The 20,814-nt window shown below is 46.6% G+C and overlaps 1 protein-coding gene across 2 annotated transcripts in view; it reads left to right on the top strand.

Moving 5' to 3' along the window:
- The first annotated feature begins 8,544 nt into the window (after nucleotides 1-8,544).
- The window catches only part of LOC133369887 (synaptotagmin-5-like), a 47,873-nt gene continuing 35,603 nt past the window's right edge, over nucleotides 8,545-20,814 (top strand). The window contains exon 1 of one of the 2 annotated variants that reach the window (XM_061595629.1): nucleotides 8,545-8,839. In XM_061595629.1, the coding sequence (XP_061451613.1) occupies nucleotides 8,764-8,839 (76 nt within the window). In that variant the 5' untranslated portion in view covers nucleotides 8,545-8,763. The remainder of the gene's footprint in view (nucleotides 8,840-20,814) is intronic. The other variant, XM_061595630.1, reaches the window with a different exon arrangement.

Here is a 20,814-nt window from a genome sequence, read left to right as displayed (position 1 = left end):
CTTCGTTACAGCAGTAAATCGATCAGCCAGCAGGTACTCCGCATAAAATGCTTCACTTCTACCAGGTAATAAATCTAAAATAGGTGTAATTAGTTGGCCTCTAAGGTCGTAATAGAAGGGGCAGTGTAATAAAACATGTGTAACTGTTTCAACTTCATCTTTACCGCATGGACATTTTCTATCGTTATATGGAACTTTTTTAAATCTACCCTCTAGAAGCGCCGATGGTAAGATATTGAATCTTGCCAATGTGAATGCTCTACGCCATTTAGGTAATGTGAGATTAGATAGATATGCCATAGGTGGCAAGGGTTTGATATTATATCTATGCTTCCTAACTAGCATCAATTGTTGCTGGTAGTCTATATCTCTAACTCTCTGTAAGATGTTTGCCTTGGCCTTTATATAACCCATATCTAAAATCATTGGGATAGAAAATCCTAGGGTTGATATTTTATCTAATAGTATATTTTCCCATGTTGACTGGAAACTATCTCTTAGGGTATGGGGAGCCAATCCTACAGGATTAAATACTAACTTTACCCAAAAGGTGATTCTGTGACACCAAATACGGGATTCTATAGTTGGTAAACCTGTTTCTAATCTTAAAATAACATTTGGTACACAAGAGGGAACTGTTAAAATAGATCTAAGGAAGGAGTTTTGTACTGCCTCCAAAGGTGCAAAATTCAAACATGTGGTGGCTTGTGAACCGTAGATCAACTGCGGTATTATTTTTGCCACAAACACTTTAATAACTGCAGGTATAATCTGTCCCCCTTTGTTATAAAAAAAGGTTAATAAGGCTTTCAAGGTTCTTTTCGCATTTAAAATTGTCATTTTCGTATGTAATTGCCAGGAGTTAGATGATTGAAAAGTTATCCCCAAGTACTTAAAAGCTGCTACTTGATCTATTAGATATCCATTTAAACGCCAGAGATGGTTCGGCCTTTTTTTTGTAAAGGTCATAACTTTTGTCTTTTCATGGTTTATTATAAGATGCTGATTTGAGCAGAATATGGGGAAAAGATTTCACAATGTCAGCTATGCATTAAGCAATCATTCCGATTTGCTTACGGGGAGGATGTTGCATCAAGCAGATATTATCACACACCAGTGCATTTTCCTGTCACTTTCCTTATCATAAGGAATCCAGTTTTTGGAAGGAGGGAGCGGGTTTGTTGCAGAATAGCTCCAAATTTACTTAAATTGCAAAAGCTGAATTAGCTGAATCCTGAAAATAATGTCAGTCTGGAAGAGTCCTTCGAAGGTCAAGCCAGGGGACTCAAGAGTTGAAGGAACAGAATGGGAATAAACTACAAGATGAGACCGAAAGGTTCTTAAAACAACAACTCTTCATGATAAAATAAGTGCCCTGCTGGATCAGGCCAATGGCCCATCTAGTCCAACATCCTGTTCTCACAGTGGCCAACCAGACACCTATGGGAAATCTGCAAGCGGGACTTAAGCACAACAGGATGCTCCCCATTGGTGATTCCTGGCAACTGATACTCAAAAGCATACTGCCTCTGACAGGCATAGCCATTGATAGCCTAATCCTCCATGAATTTGTCTAATCCTCTCTTAAAATCATCCAAGTTGGTGGCTTTCGCCACATCTTGTGGAAGCAAATTCCATTGTGCTATGAGCAATGTGCCATTGGGATGCACATCGTTTGGTCATCTGTGCAAGCTCTAGGAGATGCTCTCTAAGATGCTCACAGAAAACCTAAAAAAGCATACTGCCTTCAGTTACATCACTCCTGGTGCATAATTAGTTGTGGAACTGGCATTGTGGAAAAAACACAAATAGGAAGGGTTAGTTGAATTCTGCCATTCATCATGGAGCCTGAGGTGGCATCCACGGAGTTCCCAAGGGGCCTCCCATCCAGAGAACAACAGCCAGAGCTGGCATCTATACAGATTTACAATTTATGACATTGTTTGCCTTTTCTCTAAGCAGGTGTGGGGACCCTGTGCCCCTCCAGATGTTGGTGGATGTCAGCAGAGCCGCCCCTAGGCACCGGGAACGGGGGCAGTCCCGGGCCCCGTGCTTTGGGGGGGGCGCACTTGGCAATCTGCTCACTAGCCGGCTCCTCCCTCCCTGCCTGCTCGCCTTTGCTAGGCAGGGCACAGTGCTCGCTCAGTCTCTTTCTCTCCGCCCAGGACGGGCTCGCTTGCCTGCCTGCCTGCCCGCCATGCTGAAGCCGCTGCCGCCACTCCTGCTGTAGTCAGCGAGCTGTAGCTGCCCCGGGGACAGCGAGCTGGGCTGGCAGTTCCGGGAGTGGTGCCTGTGCACCTACGGCGACTCGGCCAAGACCAAGATGGTGACCTGGAGCAAATGTGGGGGTCCCCCAACTATGCTTTTGCCCCGGGCCCCACACATGCTAAGGGAGGGCCTGGATGTCAGCTCCCATCAGCCCCAGCCAACGTGGTCAGTGATGATGGAAGCTGTAGTTCAGCATCATCTGGAGGGCTTTAAGGAGCTCAAGGCAATACACATGCCCCCCCAATTCCTAGCCATTTTAACTTCATACCAAACCTATGTGGTAGGTTAGGTTGAGAGATAGCAAACACTATTTGCATGTAGACATCTACTTATGAACTGATACTCCTTAATGTCAGTAAATCAAGCAAAATATCAGCAGAAAAATACATCCTCGCAAGTCGTTTATGATGGGTGATCTGAGGCTTGATATTTCATAGAAATTTTATTTTTCCTTAGTGGGCTTCATCTCTCTTGCAACGACATTTGTTTTTCATTAAGGCCCACAACTGTCCCCTTAAGCCAGGTGTGGGAAACCTTTGGCACTCCAGATGTTGCTGAGCTACGATGCCCAGCATAGCTAATGACCAGGGATGATGGGAGTCGTAGTTCAGTAACATCTGGAGAGCCAAAGTTTCCCCACACCTGCCTTATGACCAATGTTGTCAGAGAGCCTAGCTAAGGTAAGGCCCTCCTCCGGGTCCCAACTCATAAGGAGGCCCGGAGGGTGCTGACAAGATCTAGGGCCTTCTCAGTGGTGGCCCCCGAACTGTGGAATAGTCTCCCCGAGGAGGTGCGCTTGGCGCCGACACTATTATCCTTTTGGCGCCAAGTTAAAACCTTCCTCTTCTCTGAGGCATTTTAATCTTAATTTAAGTTAATTTTATGTTGTATGGATTTAGTTGTGGTGTTTTTATATGCTCTGTTACATTGTATTCTGCGATTTTATTGTATTTGTGATTTTATTGTACTTTGTTCACCGCCCAGAGAGCTATTGCTAGTCGGGCGGTATACAAGCTGAATAAATAAATAACAAAGGAAGCAAGCGGGATGTTTGGGAGTGGCAGGAACTGGTGCCTAAATCCCTTCATACATAAAACATTTGCATGACAGAACTCGCATGCGTGGTTCTTCCAGTTGTTAGCAATCAGTTTGACAGCTGGATGGAAACTGGGTTCAAAAACAGCATTCACTTTCGGTCATAGGAACATGGGAAGCTGCCTTATACAAAAGCAGCTTGTTGGTCTGTCTAGCGTAGCATTGTCCACGCTAACTGGTAACAGCACTCCAGAGTTTCAGTGCCAGGCATGACTGGACCCTTGGGCACCAGCCTGACCCAGACCCACAGTAGCCCAGCAATCCCCCCGCAATACAGGCAGCGCTGGGATAATCAGCCTGCCCACACACCCCATTTACCTCTTGTGTCAATGCGAATGATGTGTGCACATGGTGCATATGCCTGCCATCAACCAAGATGGTGGGGCGTCAGCCCCTGAGGGAAGCCCCCATCGCCATTTTGGGTGATGGCAAGCATGCACACACAGCGTGCACGGCATTCACACTGACGGGAGAGGTAGGTGGGATGTGTGAGCGGGCTTATTGAAGCCCACACTGTCTATACTGGGGGAGTGCCTGGGAGCTCACTCTCTGCAATAGGGACGGGTTGCATGACCCAATGCTGCTGCAGATCACGGAATGGGAGCGCCACCCTAAGTAGGAGCCCCTCTGGGCCGCAGGGGCCCTTGGCCAGAGCCCAACCTGGCTGCCCTCTGTCACCAGCCCTGGTGCGAAGAATTGAGCCAGGAACCTTCTGCGTGCAAAGTAGATGCTCTGCCACTGAACTATGGCCTTTCCCCCAGAAGGACACCCAGAAGGCTTTGATCTACCATGGTAAGTATTACAGAAGTAATAAGAATCTTGATGGCATTTGGTTGTGTAGCTCTTCCCCACTTCTGTCTCTTAGGCTTTGCCTCCTGTTGATGTTTTGGTTGCATTTCTGTTAAGATTTCAGCATAGCTACAAAAAGAGGGTGACATGAATAGGAAAACGCAGATTATGAGGAGTCATTGTGGTTAAGAGTCTCTTACCAGGATATGCAAGGCCTGATTAGGAAACCCTCCATGGCTGCAAAGCTCTCTGGATGACCTTGGGCCCGTCACAGTGTTATTGTAAGGATAAGACAGGGAGGGGATAGCTGAGGACTATACTCTTGGAGGGATAATGATGATAATTCAGAAGTGAAACTTTGCTTCTGTTTTACTCATCCATCCAGGCATATTAGGAAGCTGCCTCGTCATTTAGCTCAGTATTATCTACACTGACTGGCAGCAGCTGTCCAGGGTTTCAGGCAGGGGTGTCTCCCAGCTCTACTTAGAAATGCTGGGGATTAAACCTGAGGCCTTCTACATGCAAAGCAGATGCTCTACCACTGAGCTATGACCTTCCCTGCTTGCTTAGAAACATAGGAAGCTGCCTTATATTAAGTTAGACCATTGGTCCATCTAGCTCAGTATTGTCTACACTGACTGGCAGTGGCTCTCCATAATTTCAGACAGGGTTCTCTCCTGGTCCTATCTGGAGATGCCAGGGATTGAACCTGGGACCTTCTGCATGCCAAACAGGTGCTGTGCCCACTGAGTCACTGCCCTTCCCCATAAGACTGGGGTAGCATGCATCCCACTTCCCCTCTTCTGCCTTTTTCCCCAGGTCCTTTTAGGAGCATGTTAGTAGTAGCAGAAACCCCATTGGCTTACAGTTCCCAAAGCTTAACGCTAGATGGCAGTACTGATGAGGAACTTGAACAAGCTCATGCATAGAGCAGGAATGCTTTTTCCACTCATGCCCCTTTTTGTGACTGTTGCACCCTCTAGTTCTGGGGATGGTTGGTTGTAGCTGATTTGCAGCAGTGGCCATCAGAGAAATATATATATATTGAGGAGGAGGGCACAGAAGGAGCAAAATGCATTTTGAGAGGAGGGCAAGGTTGGTTTCACATGTTAGACTTCGGAAAGAGGAATGACAATATATTTCACGTGAATGCTTCAGCTGGCAATGCATTGCTTTCCAGTGTGCCCATTGTCCTTCCCCTCCTCAATTTCGATGGTGTGAACTATCAATGACAAAAGAAAAGGCAGAAGTGCTCAATTCCGACTTTGGCTCAGTCTTCTCCCAAGAAAGGGTCTATGACCTACTAGGAAACGTGAAGTTGTAGGATTCCAGCTTGAGGTTGATAGACAAATAGCCAAGGAATACCTAATCATTTTGAATGAGTTCAAATCTCCAGGGCCTGATGAACTGCATCTTAGAGTATTGAAGGAACTGGCTGAAGAACTCTTGGAACCATTGTCTATTATCTTTGCAAAATGGAGGATGGGTGAAGTCCTGGATGAATGGAGGAAAGCTAATGTCCCTATCTTCAAAAAGGGCAAAGGAAGAACCTGGGAACTACAGACCAGTCAGTCTGACATCAATCCCTGGGAAAATTCTGGGGCAGATTATAAAGCAGTCAGTCTGTAAGCACCTTGAAAACAATGTAGTAATTACTAGAAGCCAACATGGATTTATCAAATCCTGTCAGACTAATCTTATATCATTTTTTGATCGGGTAACCTACCTGGTACACTGTGGGAATGCTATGGACATAATATATCTTGACTTCAGCAAAACTTTTGACAAAGTGCACCATGATATTCTGATTAGCAAGCTAGCTAAATATAAGAGTGCTTATCAATGGTTCCTTATCAAACTTGGGGGAGATAACAAGTGGGGTACCACAGGGCTCAGTCCTGGGCCCAGTGCTCTTCAAAGTTTTTATTAATGACGGATGAGGAGGTGCAGGGAATGCTTATCAAATTTGCAGATGATACAAAATTGGGAGGGATAGCTAATACCTTGGAAGACAGAAACAACATTCAAAAGGATCTTGATAGGCTGGAGCATTGGGATGAAAACAGCAGAATGAAATTTAGCAGGAATAAGTGCAAAGTTCTACACCTAGGAAAAAGAAACCAAGTGCAGTTATAAGATGGGGGATACTTGGCTCAGCAATACTACATGTGAGAAGGATCTCAGAATTGTTGTTGATCACAAGCTGAATATGAGCCAACAATGCAATGTGGCTACAAAAGAGGCACATGCTATTTTAGGCTGCATTAACAGAAGTATAGTTTCCAAATCATGTGAAGTATTAGTTCCCCTCTATTCAGCACTAGTTAGGCCTCATCTTGAGTACTGCATCCAGTTCTGGTCTCCACACTTCAAGAAGGAGGCAGACAAACTGGACAGGTTCAGAGAAGGGGAACAAGGATGATCAGGGGACTGGAAACAAAGCCCTATAAGGAGAGGCTGAAAGAACTGGGCATGTTTAGCCTGGAGAAGAGAAGACTGAGGGGAGATATGGCAGCACTCTTCAAGTACTTGATTGTCACCCAGAAGAGGGCGAGGATCTCTTCTCGATCATCCCAGAGTTCAGGACACAGAATAATGGGCTCAAGTTAAAGGAAGCCAGATATCGACTGAACATCAAGAAAAACTTCCTATTACAGCAGTAAGACAATGCTTTAAGTTGGATTCCTGCATTGAGCAGGATGTTGAGACCCCTTCAGACTCTACTATTCTATGTGTCTATGATTCTAAGTAAGCATGCATAGGGGGTTGCAGCCTTATGGCTGAGGTAGAACCAGTGCAGAAAGATTACAGTGCTGTTTACATTTAAACAAATTAATAAAATCCATTTAAAAAATCACACATCTTAATTTTGAGACCTGAGAACAGGGGTCTAGATGCCCTTAGGAGCAGGACCCATTTTGATGTGGAAAGCATACTCCCCATGCTGTTAATGAGTGTACAAAAGTCTCTTGCAAGTTCTGTCCCTTGAAGCAAAAAACGGCTGTGTGGTGCACTGATTGCCTGGGTGCCTGTGACATCACAAACTCTTCCCCTCTCCCCAGAGCAATTTTTCAGCCTGAAATCAAACATTTTTCTTAATTTTTTTAGAATAATTACTCTATTGTTATTTAATGTATGATTGCATAAACAAGGGCTTTGTTTGTGGTAATAATTTATGTTCCACCTCTCCATTCTCAGTGCCCAGAGTGGCTAATAACCACAGAGTCGCAATAAAAGCACACGTAAATATCGCAAAACAGAGAGAGGTGGAGAGAACAAAAAGCAAATAGCGCCTATGATAACTAAAAGCCAATGAAGGGGGCTACCAATGGATTGAATGATTTGATTCCAATTTATGAATCGCTTCCCATGAAATATCTTAAAGCAATTTCACTGGAAAAACATCAACAATTACAAACAATTCCATATGTAAAAACATGTTCAAGTCCAACAGAGATTCAGACTGGGATGAAGATCTCCCGTTGAAAGGCTTGTAGAAAAAGACAACCTAGATTAAAACAAATCAACCCAGCGAGTCAAAAGCCCATTGGGAAGCACATCTCTTTGCAGCTGGACAGAAGGCTGACACAGCAGGTTTCTCTTGTTATGGGCCTTCCTCAGGAGGGAGTTCCAGAAAGGCCCTCTCCGGTATCTCCACCAGCCACACTTAAGAAGTTGTTGGGATGCCAACCAGAGCCTCTCTTGAAGATCTCGGCACACAGGCAGGTCGGAGGCAGGTGGATGACCCACTAGAAGCATGGGAGGTAAGGTCAGGCGGAAGGGGGGTGGAATTTGATTCAGTTTGCATTGGCAAAGTTATCCAATTTGTACTTTCTGAAACTATATGCAAGCGGAAACACAGCCATTCTTCAAAATTTGCAGTTCTCTGAATTTTGCAATGCAGGTCTCCAGCCCAGTAATGTGCATATTGCTGGGGTAAAAATGTGCATAAAAATGCAGCTGTTGGTGAAGATAACGTACAAAAATGCATTGTATTCGGGGAAATGGCTTTGCAAAAATGTGTGTTTGGCACAATTACACAGCAAATCCACACTCAGATGCTGACAAAGTTTCATGAGGATTGTTTCTCAAATGCAAATTGCTGCAGAAATGTGGAGAATGGAATTTAAGATTGGAAATGTGAGAAACCAAGAGAACCAGAGTTGATAGATCCCCCCTTCCCCTCCCCATCGCACCCTTACACTTCCTAGCTCTGAGCGGGGCTCTTAGCCTACCCATCCATGATCCTGCTAGTCATCGTGCCTCTTGAAGAGGACGTTCCCTGGCAGCAATCACTCCAGAATAGTTTTGACTCGGGCTGCTGTTCCGGCATCCCTCCTCCAGGCCTCTGGTATGGGAACCTGTCCTTTCCCTAGACTGGAGGGGAGTAAACACTCCAGAATTTTTTTTCCATCTGTTTGCTCAGCTCTGCAGGCTTAAGAGTGTTTTCCTGGCTTCTCTTTATCAACTTGCCTGACGCTGCCCAGCACCCACAGTCTGTCTGAAAGCCTAGCCAACACCAAGTAACTGAGAAGACTTTGGGATCTGAGATTTGCTTTTTACTTTTTCTTGCTCTGAAACCTCCACACAGTGTTCCTGCCAGACATCTCCATGCCAGCACCGCCAGGGCCGCTTCAGGACTCCTCCATCCTCTCAGCCCAGTTTAGGAGCAAAATTGAGGAGGCAGGTAAGTCAGAATCATAAAGATGGGAGAATTAATTGAAGCCTAGTGGAGGGATGCTCTTAGTGGAGGGACACAGAGCAATGTCACCATGCTAGTTACTTTTCTTGTGGCGCATGTTTTTTAAAAATAAAGTGCAAAGGCTATGTAGGGATTAGGGATGAGTGAACCTGAAAACGTTGATTTCTCGTTTCTTGTTTTCCACCCTTGAGTTCAGTTCTCCACCAGTGTAGTAGAGTGGTTCGAGTGTTGGACTAGGACCTGGGAAGCCAGGGTTCAAATCGCCACTCAGCCATGAAGCGCATTGGGTGACCTTCGGCCAGTCACTGTCTCTCAGCCTAACCCACCTCACAGGGTTGTTGTAAGGATAAAATTAGCAGAGGAAGAACCCTGTTTGTATGCCACTTTGAGGTCCTTGGAGAAAAGGTGGGATATAAATGCAATAAATAAATAAAATTTCCACAAAACATTTTTAGCCCTCATGACAATTCATCAGTGGTTTAGTGCAAATCTGTTTTACTATACACATTTTTGTCTGCGCTTTTGCCTAATGTGCATGTCTGCAAAGCAATGTCCCCTAATATACAGGATGTTAGCATGTTATTTTCACTAGATAATGTATTTCTATGCCCACTTTACCCCAGTATATGTATCTTTGTACACATTACGTGGTTGAAGAACTGTACTGCAAAATTTGTAGAAGTCCAAATTATGAAAAATAGCTGTGTTTCATTTTGGAAAGTGCAAATTAGTTAGGTTCATCTTTAAAGGCAAACTGAATTGAATGTTCCCCCTCCATCCCTAGTAGTGATCAAGTAGGTGCAGAACAGATGTGTGTTGTTGGTGGACAGATGTGAACTGACTTATGCACACTCTTCAGCTGTATCTCTATTTACCAAGGACCATTCATATTTTTTTGCCACTGGTAAATCACTGCCTGTGTTTTTTAATCTTTTGGGGGATGCCTTCTTCAAATGTTGCTGGCATGAGCTGCCTCTCAATTAATCTCTCTTAATTATTGTGTTAATCTCTCTTAATTATTTATTCATCTCTCATAATTAGTGTATTATTTTTAAACCTATCTTTGGCTGGGTTGGACTTTTTTGGTACTGTTGTTAAAAACTATTTTTAGCTGTTTTTATTATGTTTGTAAATCGGCTTGAGATAAATTAAAAAGGCAATTCGTAAATGAGTAAATAGCAATAATAATTAGCAAGATTCTGGAGTATGACAAAGTTATCAGCTTTACCAGAAGCCCTTCACTTAATATAGAATGGGTTTAGAGACAATTGGAAACCTGTTATTATTTGCAGCTCAATATTTCTTCATCCTCCAGCATTGCTTTTGGCTATTTCAATTTCATTTTTAATTTAAAATATTCCTCCACACACACAAGATGTTGACATCTTGTATAATTGGGTTTCTTTTCTTCTTTCATTGATTAATTAATGTCTGAGTTCTGCGTCCTTTCTTTTTTATCATTTATTTATTTATTACATTTATATACCGCCCCATAGCCAAAGCTCTCTGGGCGGTTAACAGCAATTAAAAGTTAAACTAAAAGTTTAGTCTGCAAGCCTATGCACACTTGAACTCTGTAAGTCTTACTACTGGGTAGGCATGGACAGGTTTGCCTGGCAAACCTCTGCACAGAGCACAGACAGATCTTGCCCGTAGCATACACAGATGTGAGCCGTTAAAGGCAATGTGCAGTCTGCCAGTTCGCATGCTGAAGACACAGATATCTCTTTTTAAACAGTGAACATAAGAACATAAGAAGATACCACTTTAAAGAGTTGTGATTTCCCCAAAGCATGTCCCAACTTTTCCTCCACTGAGCTCTCTCTCCCTCCCCCTCTCCTTATCCTCACAACAAATCTGCAAGGTAGGTTAGGCTGAGAGAGAGTGGCTGGCCCAAGGTCACCCAATGAGCTCATGGCTGAATGGTGATTTGAACTCTAGTCTCCCAGGTCCTAGTCTTACATTTGAACCACTATATCACACTGGCTGTCTAAGAGACAGGGCCAGTTCTAAAGGGCGGCCAGGTGGGGCACTGGCCCAAGGGCCCCTGGAGCTACAGGGGGCCTTCCGCTCTCCTTCCGCGATCCGCGGAAGCATCTGCGGACCGCCATCCCCCCACTATCCCCCCTCTTTACCTACCTTTCCATTGTTTTTTGCGGCGTGCACATTTGCCATCAATCAAGATGGCGGCCAAGGTTTCCTTAAGGGGCTGAAGCCTCTGCCACCATCTTGGTTGATGGCACACATGCGTGCTACATGTGTGCATTGCTGCCATCAACCAAGATGGCGGCAGAGGTTTCAGCCCCTTAGAGAAACCTCGGCCACCATCTTCATTGATGGCAAACCTGCGCTCGCCACAAAAAACAACGGAAAGGTAGGTGAAGCATGGGGATAGCGGGGGGATGGCGGGCAACGCAGAAGCTCCTGTCTTGCAGTCCACAGATGCTTACGTTACATGGATCGCGGAAGGGGAGCGGAGGGGTCCAGGGCAGGCTGGTACCCAAGGGCCCCGGCATGCCCGGGGCCGGCCCTGCTCAGAGACACAGGTAAACAGGCAGTGATAGCCAGTAGTGTAGTGGCAAATTCAGAAGTGCAGGGTCCTTTCATGAGAGTCACAGCCACACACACCTTTTTTGCTGCTGAGTTGTGAATGAGATTCTTATTAATGCCTTCTCTCACAACAACAGATGTCCCTAGAAACCAATAAGCAGGAATGGGAAGAGTGTTAGCTACTGAAAAGAGTCTTCTTAGTGGCTAGCTCATCACCTTTTACTTTGATTGGCTCCGGTCAGCAGGAAAGGACAAGGAAGCACATTAGAAGACTCTTCTCAGTGGCTAATACACTTCCCTTTCATGCTGATTGGCTCTTAGGATGCTGGAGACATAGTGACCCTGCTCCCCAAAAAGTAAGGGGTATAAGAGCCCCCAAGACCCTGGATGACTGCACTCCTCGTGATAGCAAAAAGTTAGGATGAGGAGCATGGCAAGCAGGCCTAGGGGGGTTGCAGTGCTCCCTGTGCAGGGTTGTGGGCCTCAGCAGGTGCCCAGCAATGCCAACTTGTGGTACCAGCCTTGCTTATGGATTATGCTAGGAACATAAGGAGCTGCCTTAGACCGAGTCAGACCACAGGTCCATCTAGTTCAGTATGGTCTACCCTGACTGGCAGCAGCTCTCTAGGATGTAAGGCCCAGGACATTCCCAGTCCTACTTGGAGATGGTGGGGACTGAACCTCCCGCGTGCCCAGCAGATGCTCTACCCCTGAGCTATGGCTCTTCCCCTAAGAGAGAAGCCTTACAGAAAAGGTGAGCATTTGAGGAGGGTTATGAAGGAGCGCCTGGGTCAGTGACAGAGGCCACTCACTTGCTTCCCTGAGCCGCTTTTGTTTGCTTGCGAGGCATGCAGGGCTCTGCTTCCAGCAGAACAGCAAGGAGCTTTGTTTGGCGTGCCCAGAAGGAGGGGGCCTTGCCGAGAGAGGTGCTGAGTTACAGCTCAGGAGCACAGGCAGCGGCTGGCGGCTCTATCCAGGCAGGTTGGCAGAGAGGGAAAGTGGAGGGTGGAGAGCCGTGGCACTTGAGAACCAGCCCTTCCCTCAGAGCAGGTCAAGGCTGCGGAGGCCAGGTGTTCAAGTGGGGATGGATCACCTTAGGCGCAGGGGTGAGATGCGGCTCTCTGGGGCTGGTGGATTTCTGTAGGACCGTCCACACACCAGTCCACTTGTTCTGCAATGCTTCCTCAATGTTACTGCATTGCTGCCGTCCAGAGGGGCACTCTGCACGCGTCGTGTGGCAACATGATCAGGACAAAACAAAACAAAAAACACCACCAAATCCTGGAATATTTGCTACATAAAAACTTACAGGATTTCAGCAGGAAGTTACTGAACATGCAATGATTGGGGAAGGGCTGCAAACTCAGTGCTAGAGCATCCAGTCCCAGGTTCGATCCGGGGCATCTCTGGGTAGGACTAGGAGAGAACTGTCCAAAATCTTGGAGAGCCGCTGCTAGTCAGTGCAGACAATACTGAGAAAGGTGGGCCAAGGGTCTGACTTGGTGTAAAGCGGTTTCCTAGTTGCTGAAGCATTTTGTCCGCCTGAAAACTTTTCCTGGAACAAACAGTACTGAAAGTGGGATTGGGTATCACCGTCCCCATACTGCAATGAACACAAATAACTATGAATGCACTTGCACAATAAAAAGGATGTCTGGAGGGCACTTAGCTGCATTGTTTGATGCATAGATAGATAGATGAAAATGGCCTGCCTTCAAGTCGATCCCAACTTATGGCTACCCTATGAATAGGGATTTCATGGTAAGCAGTATTCAGAGGGGATTTACCATTGCCTCCCTCTGAGGCTAGTCTTCCCCAGCTGACTAGGGCCTGCTCAGATTGCCACAGCTGCACAAGCCAGCCCCTTCCTTGTCCGCAACTGCCAGCTGGGGGGCAACTGGGCTCCTTGGGACTATGCCGCTTGCCCACGGCTGCACAGGTGGCAGGGCACGTAACCCCTGAGCCACTCACTGTGGGGGTGAACTTTAGCTGGCCCTTGACACCCGGAGACACGAGTGGGGATTTGAAGTCACTGACTCTGGTCTCCCAGCCAGGCTCTCCTCCCCACTGTGCTATACCAGCAGGGAGAGGGAGAGGGAGAGGGAGAGGGAGAGAGAGAGAGAGAGAGAGAGAGAGAGAGAGAGATAACATTTTGTAAACAACTTAGAGACTGTTCTGCTGTTAAGCGGTAAATAAACATGTGAATAAAATAAATAAATGTTCTTATTAGCTACACAGCACTTCCAAGTTCAGAGATAGTTTACCACAGAATACCAGTTGCTGGAACAGGAGAGAGAGGACTGTTGGCTTCATAGCCTGTATGTGGGCTTCCCAGAGTTGGAAGCAAGGTGCTGGGCTCGATGGCCTTTGGCTCTGATCACAGCAGGGTTCTTTTTTAAAAGTCTTTATATGAAAGGAGGGATACAGAGGTCCTCCGGGTCACCATCCCTTTCTCAGGCTTTGATCCTTCCCACACCAGCTCCCCATGGACTAGCCCAGGAGGGGAGAATTTCCCGCTGTAGAGGACACCACACAGGGGAAAGGTGGCACTGGGTTATCTAAGGTAAATCCTTCTGATCCAGCTGAGGACATGGCCACCGCAACGGCTTAGAAACTGCAAGGGAAAGATCTTTTTTGTTATCAGAACATTTCCTTTTTGCCTCTTGAGTACACAGGAGAACAATCATTAACACGGAACAATGTCAGTCTGCATGGTTGCGAATCTCCAGGTTAGGCCCAAAATAGGTTAGGTCTGCTTCTGGCCCTTGTTGGCTGCTCTGGCACCGTCTAAAGTGGGGCACCACACACCTCTGCTGCTGCTCTGCTCCTGCCCTTGACAAAGCCGATAGAGCAGCAGCAAGAAAGCGTCAGTCCTCGGTGCTTAGCCACACCTCTCGGCATGCCCTTCACTGTGTCCCCTGTTGCTGCATTCCCGTAGCCCAGGGATGAAGGGGGAACCTTTGGCCCTCCAGATGATGTTGGACTCCAACTCCCATCAACCCCCACAGCCAGCAGGGCCAATTGTCTGGGATGATGGGAGGGCGACATCATGAAGGTAGCAGGTTTTCCACCCCTGCAGTAGCCATTTGCAACTGTGCCTGTGTACACACCGTACATTTAAAGCGCATGATTTCCACCAAAGAATCCTCGGAACTATAGTTTACCCCTCACAGAGGTACAATTCCCGGCACCTTTATTTTATTTTATTTATTGAATTTGTATGCTGTCCTTCCTCCCAAAGGAGCCCAGGACAGCAAACACATCAACGAAACATATTGTTATGAGTATGGGGGTTGGAATGGATGATCCCTGTGAGTCCCCTTCCAGCCTCTGATTTGGAATCCTGTGCCTTGGGGCTGGCTCAGCTGGCCAGATGAATGGCTTTTGTTAAGCTAATAGCGTGGCCAGGTTGCTAATGGGTCTTTCAGGTGCCCAGCAACTGGTGAATGAGCCAGGAAGATCCTTTTGTCATTTCTACTCTGCAGGACAGCCTCCCCCCCCCCCCGGTAGCTAGCAGAGGTTTGTGCTTTGAGTGTTTTGAGAGTGTCGGGAGAAAGGCTGGGAACTGGAGGCAGGCAGAGAGGCTATCCCTCTGCACCATGGCTTTGGGAGGCCTCCTGCAACCCGGATGGGAAAGCTGGATATTGGACTGCTGATGCCTTGAATCCCTCCATCCTAAGCTCAGGATGGAATGTGTGTAAATAAATAAATCATATTTCATAAAGACACCACAGTGTCTGCTGGCCTTCTTCCCAAAGGAAACCAAACCCTGGATGAGCGCAGGGACCCCTGAAATCTCACCGCTTGGAGATTGGGGAGGCGCACAACCATATTTTTAAAGAGTTTTATAAACAGTTTAAAAAATTCTTTCGTTAAGTGGTCTTTGGGTTGCCAGGATCAGTCTCCTTTAACAAACTACAGCTCCCATGATTCTCTGGGGGAAGTCATGTGCTTTAAATGTATGGTGTCTCTAGGGTAGGGGTGGGGAATATTTTTCAGCCCGAGGGTCACATTCTCTTCAGGGCAACCTTCTGACGACCATATGCCATTGGTGGGCAAGGCCCAGAGGCAAAGATGTGCAGAGCAATCAATGTAAATCTTACCTTTGTACAGTAGGCTAGTTTCCTCTCTCTCTCTCTCTCTCTCTCTCTCTCTCTCCTTTCTAACCTCCATCCAGAGAAGCAAAAGGCATTATCAGTTCATGGACACTGAACTGACAGGGTCTGTCAGTTGTGGTTCTCCCAGTTTCTCATTTTTCCAATTTTAATCCACATTTCTGCAGCAATCTGTGATTTTTTAAAAATCCTCATGAATGTTCTTCAGCATTTTAGTGTGAATTTCTCCTTATACACATTTGTGCTGGCAGTTTTGATTGATGTACACATTTTACCCACAATTTTCCTAGTATAATCCATGTTTGTATATTATTTTCACTAACATATTCATTTTATGCACACTTTCCCCTAATATATGCATTTTTGTAAACATTGGTTGAAGAACCACGTTGCAAAATTCAGATAAGTACAAATTTGGAAGGATGGCTGTGTTTCAGTTCTCATATTGTTTTGGAAAGTGCAAATTTGATAGATTCAGCTTTAAATGTGAACTGAGTCGAATTCTCCCTCCATCCCTAAAGGGCACATTCTAGCCAGGCAAAAACACTCGAGATATGAAATGGGGTTAGTGAGGAGTGTGCTCTGGGGAAAGTCCAGAGGGAAAGAGAGGGCAAGATGGAGGTGCTGTGGGCTGGTGCTTCCTGAGCTGGAAAAATTGGTCAATTGCCTGCTTTGGATGGGGTTGTTTTCGTTTTGTTTTCATATGTTTTTAGCGATGTTTTGTTGTAAAGTCTTTTGTTTTTACAATGTTTTAAAGTGCTTTTAGTGTTTTTGGTTGCCGCCCTGGACTCCTTCTGCGAGGAAGGATGGGAAATAAATTTAATTAAAGAATAATAAAATCATAATAGTAAATCGAGGGGCCAGGAGGGCCACATTCAGGTTCCCCACCCTTGCTCACAGGTATGACATTTATCCCTGTACTCGGCTTCTCCGCATATGCTGGGCTCAGAGCTTGGAAAAGTTACTTTTTTGAACTACAACTCCCATCAGCCCCAGCCAGCATGCACTGGCTGGGGCTGATGGGAGTTGTAGTTCAAAAAAGTAACTTTTCCAAGCTCTGGCTGGGCTTAGTTGTGGAATATGTCTGAGGCATACCAAAAAAGGGCAATTTTCTAGTGCTTGCAGATGAAGATGTTGCTATGTACTTAATGGGCCCTGGGCACAACCAACGGCACAAATTTCCATAAAATGCACATACTGTATGCTGGTTTATATGTATAGATGCCTCTGGGCAAATGAAGATGGTTGGTGGCTGAAATGAAGAAAAGGTCACAACATTCCAATAATAGGCCTGCCCTGCAAGGCTGATGACTTTCTGCATGGCAAGTTTTGTTGCTGCTTATGTGGAATGACAATCCGGAGTATGGGGGAGGGCTCACATTCGGCTGACTCAAGCAGACCAAAAGAAAGGCAGGATTTCTTAGCGGTGTGAATCAGAGGAGCTTCCAGCTGCCTGCAGATCCCTGGATTATTTAAAGAGAGTCGTACTGACTTGCACAACTTCAGACAGGCTCCAGGGCTGCCGGATCTTTAGTGGTCCACAAGCTGCTTTCTTTGCTTCAAGGGGCAGACCTAAGGCACCTCTTCTGCGTGCCAAGTCCTGCTGGGAACTCACCTTACGTGTTGCTGCTGTGCCCATTTCCAACTGGCTGATCTCTATCCTTCTCTGTCAGCCCCAAAGCACCAGGGCTGAGCGAGAGAGAACCTACCAGCTAGCCCCTGCTCTCGTTCAGCTCCCAGAAGGCAGGCAGAAACATCTGCTGCCTTTGGGATATGGTGGACGATGGCATTATTCAAGGTTTTCCCAGGTCTGTCTCTCTGTCGGTCATAAGAACATAAGAAGAGCCTGCTGGATCAGGCCAGTGGCCCATCTAGTCCAGCATCCTGTTCTCACAGTGGCCAACCAGGTGCCTGGGGGAAGCCCGCAAGCAGGACCCGAGTGCAAGAACACTCTCCCCTCCTGAGGCTTCCGGCAACTGGTTTTCAGAAGCATGCTGCCTCTGACTAGGGTGGCAGAGCACAGCCATCATGGCTAGTAGCCATTGATAGCCCTGTCCTCCATGAATTTGTCTAACCTTCTTTTAAAGCCATCCAAGCTGGTGGCCATTACTGCATCTTGTGGGAGCAAATTCCATAGTTTACCTATACGCTGAGTAAAGAAGTACTTCCTTTTGTCTGTCCTGAATCTTCCAACATTCAGCTTCTTTGAATGTCCACGAGTTCTAGTTTTATGAGAGAGGGAGAAAAACATTTCTCTATCCACTTTCATTGTCCATTGTCTTTTTCTTCTGCAAAGGGATGTTCAAAGGGCTGGCTGTCAAACATCAGCAAAGTTCATATGCATGGCTCTCCTTTCTCTGGCTACACCCACATCATCCATTGACAGCGCTCTTATACTCTTATACTCTTATGTTGGGAATAGCAGCCCTGTGAGGAACCTCCTAACAACTCTCAGCACCCTTAACAAGCTACTGTTTCCAGGATTCTTTGGGGGAAGCCATGGCTGTTAAAGTGTTGTAAGAGTGAGGGCCTTAAATGGATGGTGTGGGTGTTCTGTTGTTGATTGACTGTATGGGTGCCTGTATGGGAGGGATTCAAGCTGATCCCACAACTTTAGGCTGGTGCATTTAAAGTGGATTAAAGCATGCTGTCATCCTGGGCAGAAATGGGGAAATGCACTCAAAAGTGTGGGATGAATTATTATTATTAGTAGTAGTAGTAGTAGTAGTAGTAATAGTAGTAGTAGTAGCTTTTTTCCAAAGCGACTTACAAAAAAAAATTGTGCTCAAAGTAGCTATAACAAAAGCAAACAACAATTACAAAAACAATTTCATAATAAAATAATACAACAGCAGTAATAAAACAATAACAAATGTCACAGCAAACACAAAACCCTTTTCAATACTGTAAGTATAATATTACATTCTTTAGCAGGCCACATTACACTTCTTGGCAATATGGCAAAAATAAAAGGAAGTTAAGACAGTTTCAGCTTTGCTCCTAGAAACACCCCACCCGTGACGTTACTTGCAGTCTCACTCCTGCAGCCACTTCTTGCATGCCCCAAGGCCGGAGGTAGTGGGGTAGCTGGAAACACCACACTCATGATTTTATGCACAGTACCTCAGACAAGTCCCATCACCTTCCAGAGAACTTGCCATGTTAATAAAATTGCAACCTCACCCCCTTTTTAATACTCTTTTTAATAGTTGAGGGCAGTGAGACAGCGGCAGAACAGAGGGGTAGCTATGAGGTGGGCAGAGGGTTGTAAGAAGCCATCTTCATTGAGTGGTAACTATTGGGAAAGGCCCCACCACCATTACAGGTGAGCATCATGTGCACTGTGGAAAGACATGTAAATACCCTCCAAGCAAATCAGGATGAATGCAGGAGAAATGCTCATCGTCCTGCAAAAGCCCCGTAACAAATCAGAATGAATGCGTAATAAAAACCGAACAGTCTAACCTCCGCGTAAGCTTTGTGCCAGCAAATCAGGGTGAATGCTGAATAAACAGGTTGTTTCTTTCCGGCATGTGCCCTACACCCTCCCGAAAGCTGCTCCAGAGGGTTGAGGGGGACCCCCAGAACAGATGTAGAGGACGCGGGGAGGGGAGAAGTGGGGAGTTCCATCATGCAAGCATAAATCTTTGTACTGACAGAACAAGTTAGGTGGATACCACCCAATGCTTTGTGTTTTGTAATTCTGCTCCAGATTTGCAGTTGAGGGGCGAAAAAAAACACAGAGACATCAGCTTGGGTTGAACAAGGGCCACTTTATTAAATTACAGTAAACAAAACCCAATTTAAAGTGACCTGCAGAAGGAAACCTAGGTGCAGGAACTATCTATAAGCAAGTATCTTGCCATGCAGCTCTCGGGCGACCAGCCCCTGCTGGAGCAAGGGCAAGCCCATGTGCTTACCCCTTACACCGGCCACACCTTATAGGTGAGTAGGGGGGCCTTCCCACGTCATCCCCACCCGGGGCCGGATAACCCTTGGGTAGATGAGATAAGTTGGCCCCAGAGGCAGCCCATATCCTGCCCTCGAGCCGGAAAAGCCCTGACAGACAGGCCTCCGGAACTGCCAATCACCTCCAAAGGTGCCTAAGGGGGCCACCTAGCTGTCCTTACCTATTTCCTTTCGCGGACCTTCCCGCCACAAAAGGGGGACAAATCTCTACTTAGTCCCCCTTTACCCCACTGCCGAGAAGGACATCTCGCAGACATCTCTCCAGGTCTTTCAGGAAGAAGACGTTACCTGCATCCAACAGGTGAACGCCATCGGCCCAGTATAGTTCAACCTCTGAATGCTGAATATGGGGATGTGGAATGGCTAAATCCCCGTGCCCAAGAAGAGCCAACCGAATCTGCCGGTTGACCTTCTTCCTTGCCCGATCAATGCCCCTTGGGTCCCATATACCACGCCACACCCAGCGTGGAAGCATGTCTGACCACAGCAGATGTACGAAGGCCACCATTGCCTTATCACCTGCATGTCCTTACATGCCTGCCATTTGAGGGCCCTTGCCTCAAGTAACCGACGTCATTCCTACCTAGGGGAATGACCACCACATGCGGAACCGTCCGCATGAGCCTTGCTGGAACAAAGTGGGTAGGAGCCCATCTCAACGTATTCCTCTCCGGCCAAGCCACTGTATTGCAGCCCATCGACTGAGGCCCAACTGTGAGCCCATGCTCAATTTTGCAGCCCTCCAGGCTGCCCAGAAGACCATACTGTGGCCACATATTAGGATGCACATCTGCTCCATCCCCGTCCAGCAACCTGTCACAATAATTATAAATTGTTAGGCTTCGAACTCCCAGGCCCTCTAAAAGGGGTGAATATAGCCCTGTAAGCCAGAGGACCAGCGTCCAACTGCCTGCACCTCTGCCTGGGAAAAACACAAGACCTGCTGCCGTAGAAGCAGCTCCAATTCCAAAAGAGTGGATTCCAAATGCTGAGGGGTCGTGCCCCCAGCCCTTGTAAGGCCCACTTTGTGAGAGCTCAAACTGGGCTTTTGTGAAGGGATCCTTACTTGCAAGGGTGAATAAATGAATAAAACCCTTATAAGCACCCGAGGACCAGCGTCCAACGGCCAGCACCTGTGCTCGGGAAAACCCAAGACCTGCTGCCGTAGAAGCAGCTCCAATTCCAATGAGTGGATTCCAAACTCTGAGGGGTCATGTCCTAGCCCCTGTAAGGCTCACTTTATGAGAGCTCAAACTGATATTTTGTGAGGGGATCCTCACTTGCATGGCTGAATAGATACGTAATAACCCTTATGAGCACCAGAGG

The sequence above is a fragment of the Rhineura floridana genome, chromosome 14 (genome assembly GCF_030035675.1).
Source record: "Rhineura floridana isolate rRhiFlo1 chromosome 14, rRhiFlo1.hap2, whole genome shotgun sequence".
NCBI classification, from domain to species: domain Eukaryota; kingdom Metazoa; phylum Chordata; class Lepidosauria; order Squamata; family Rhineuridae; genus Rhineura; species Rhineura floridana.
The sequence above is the reverse complement of the archived record's forward strand: the minus strand, read 5'-3'. Positions and strand labels throughout refer to the sequence as shown.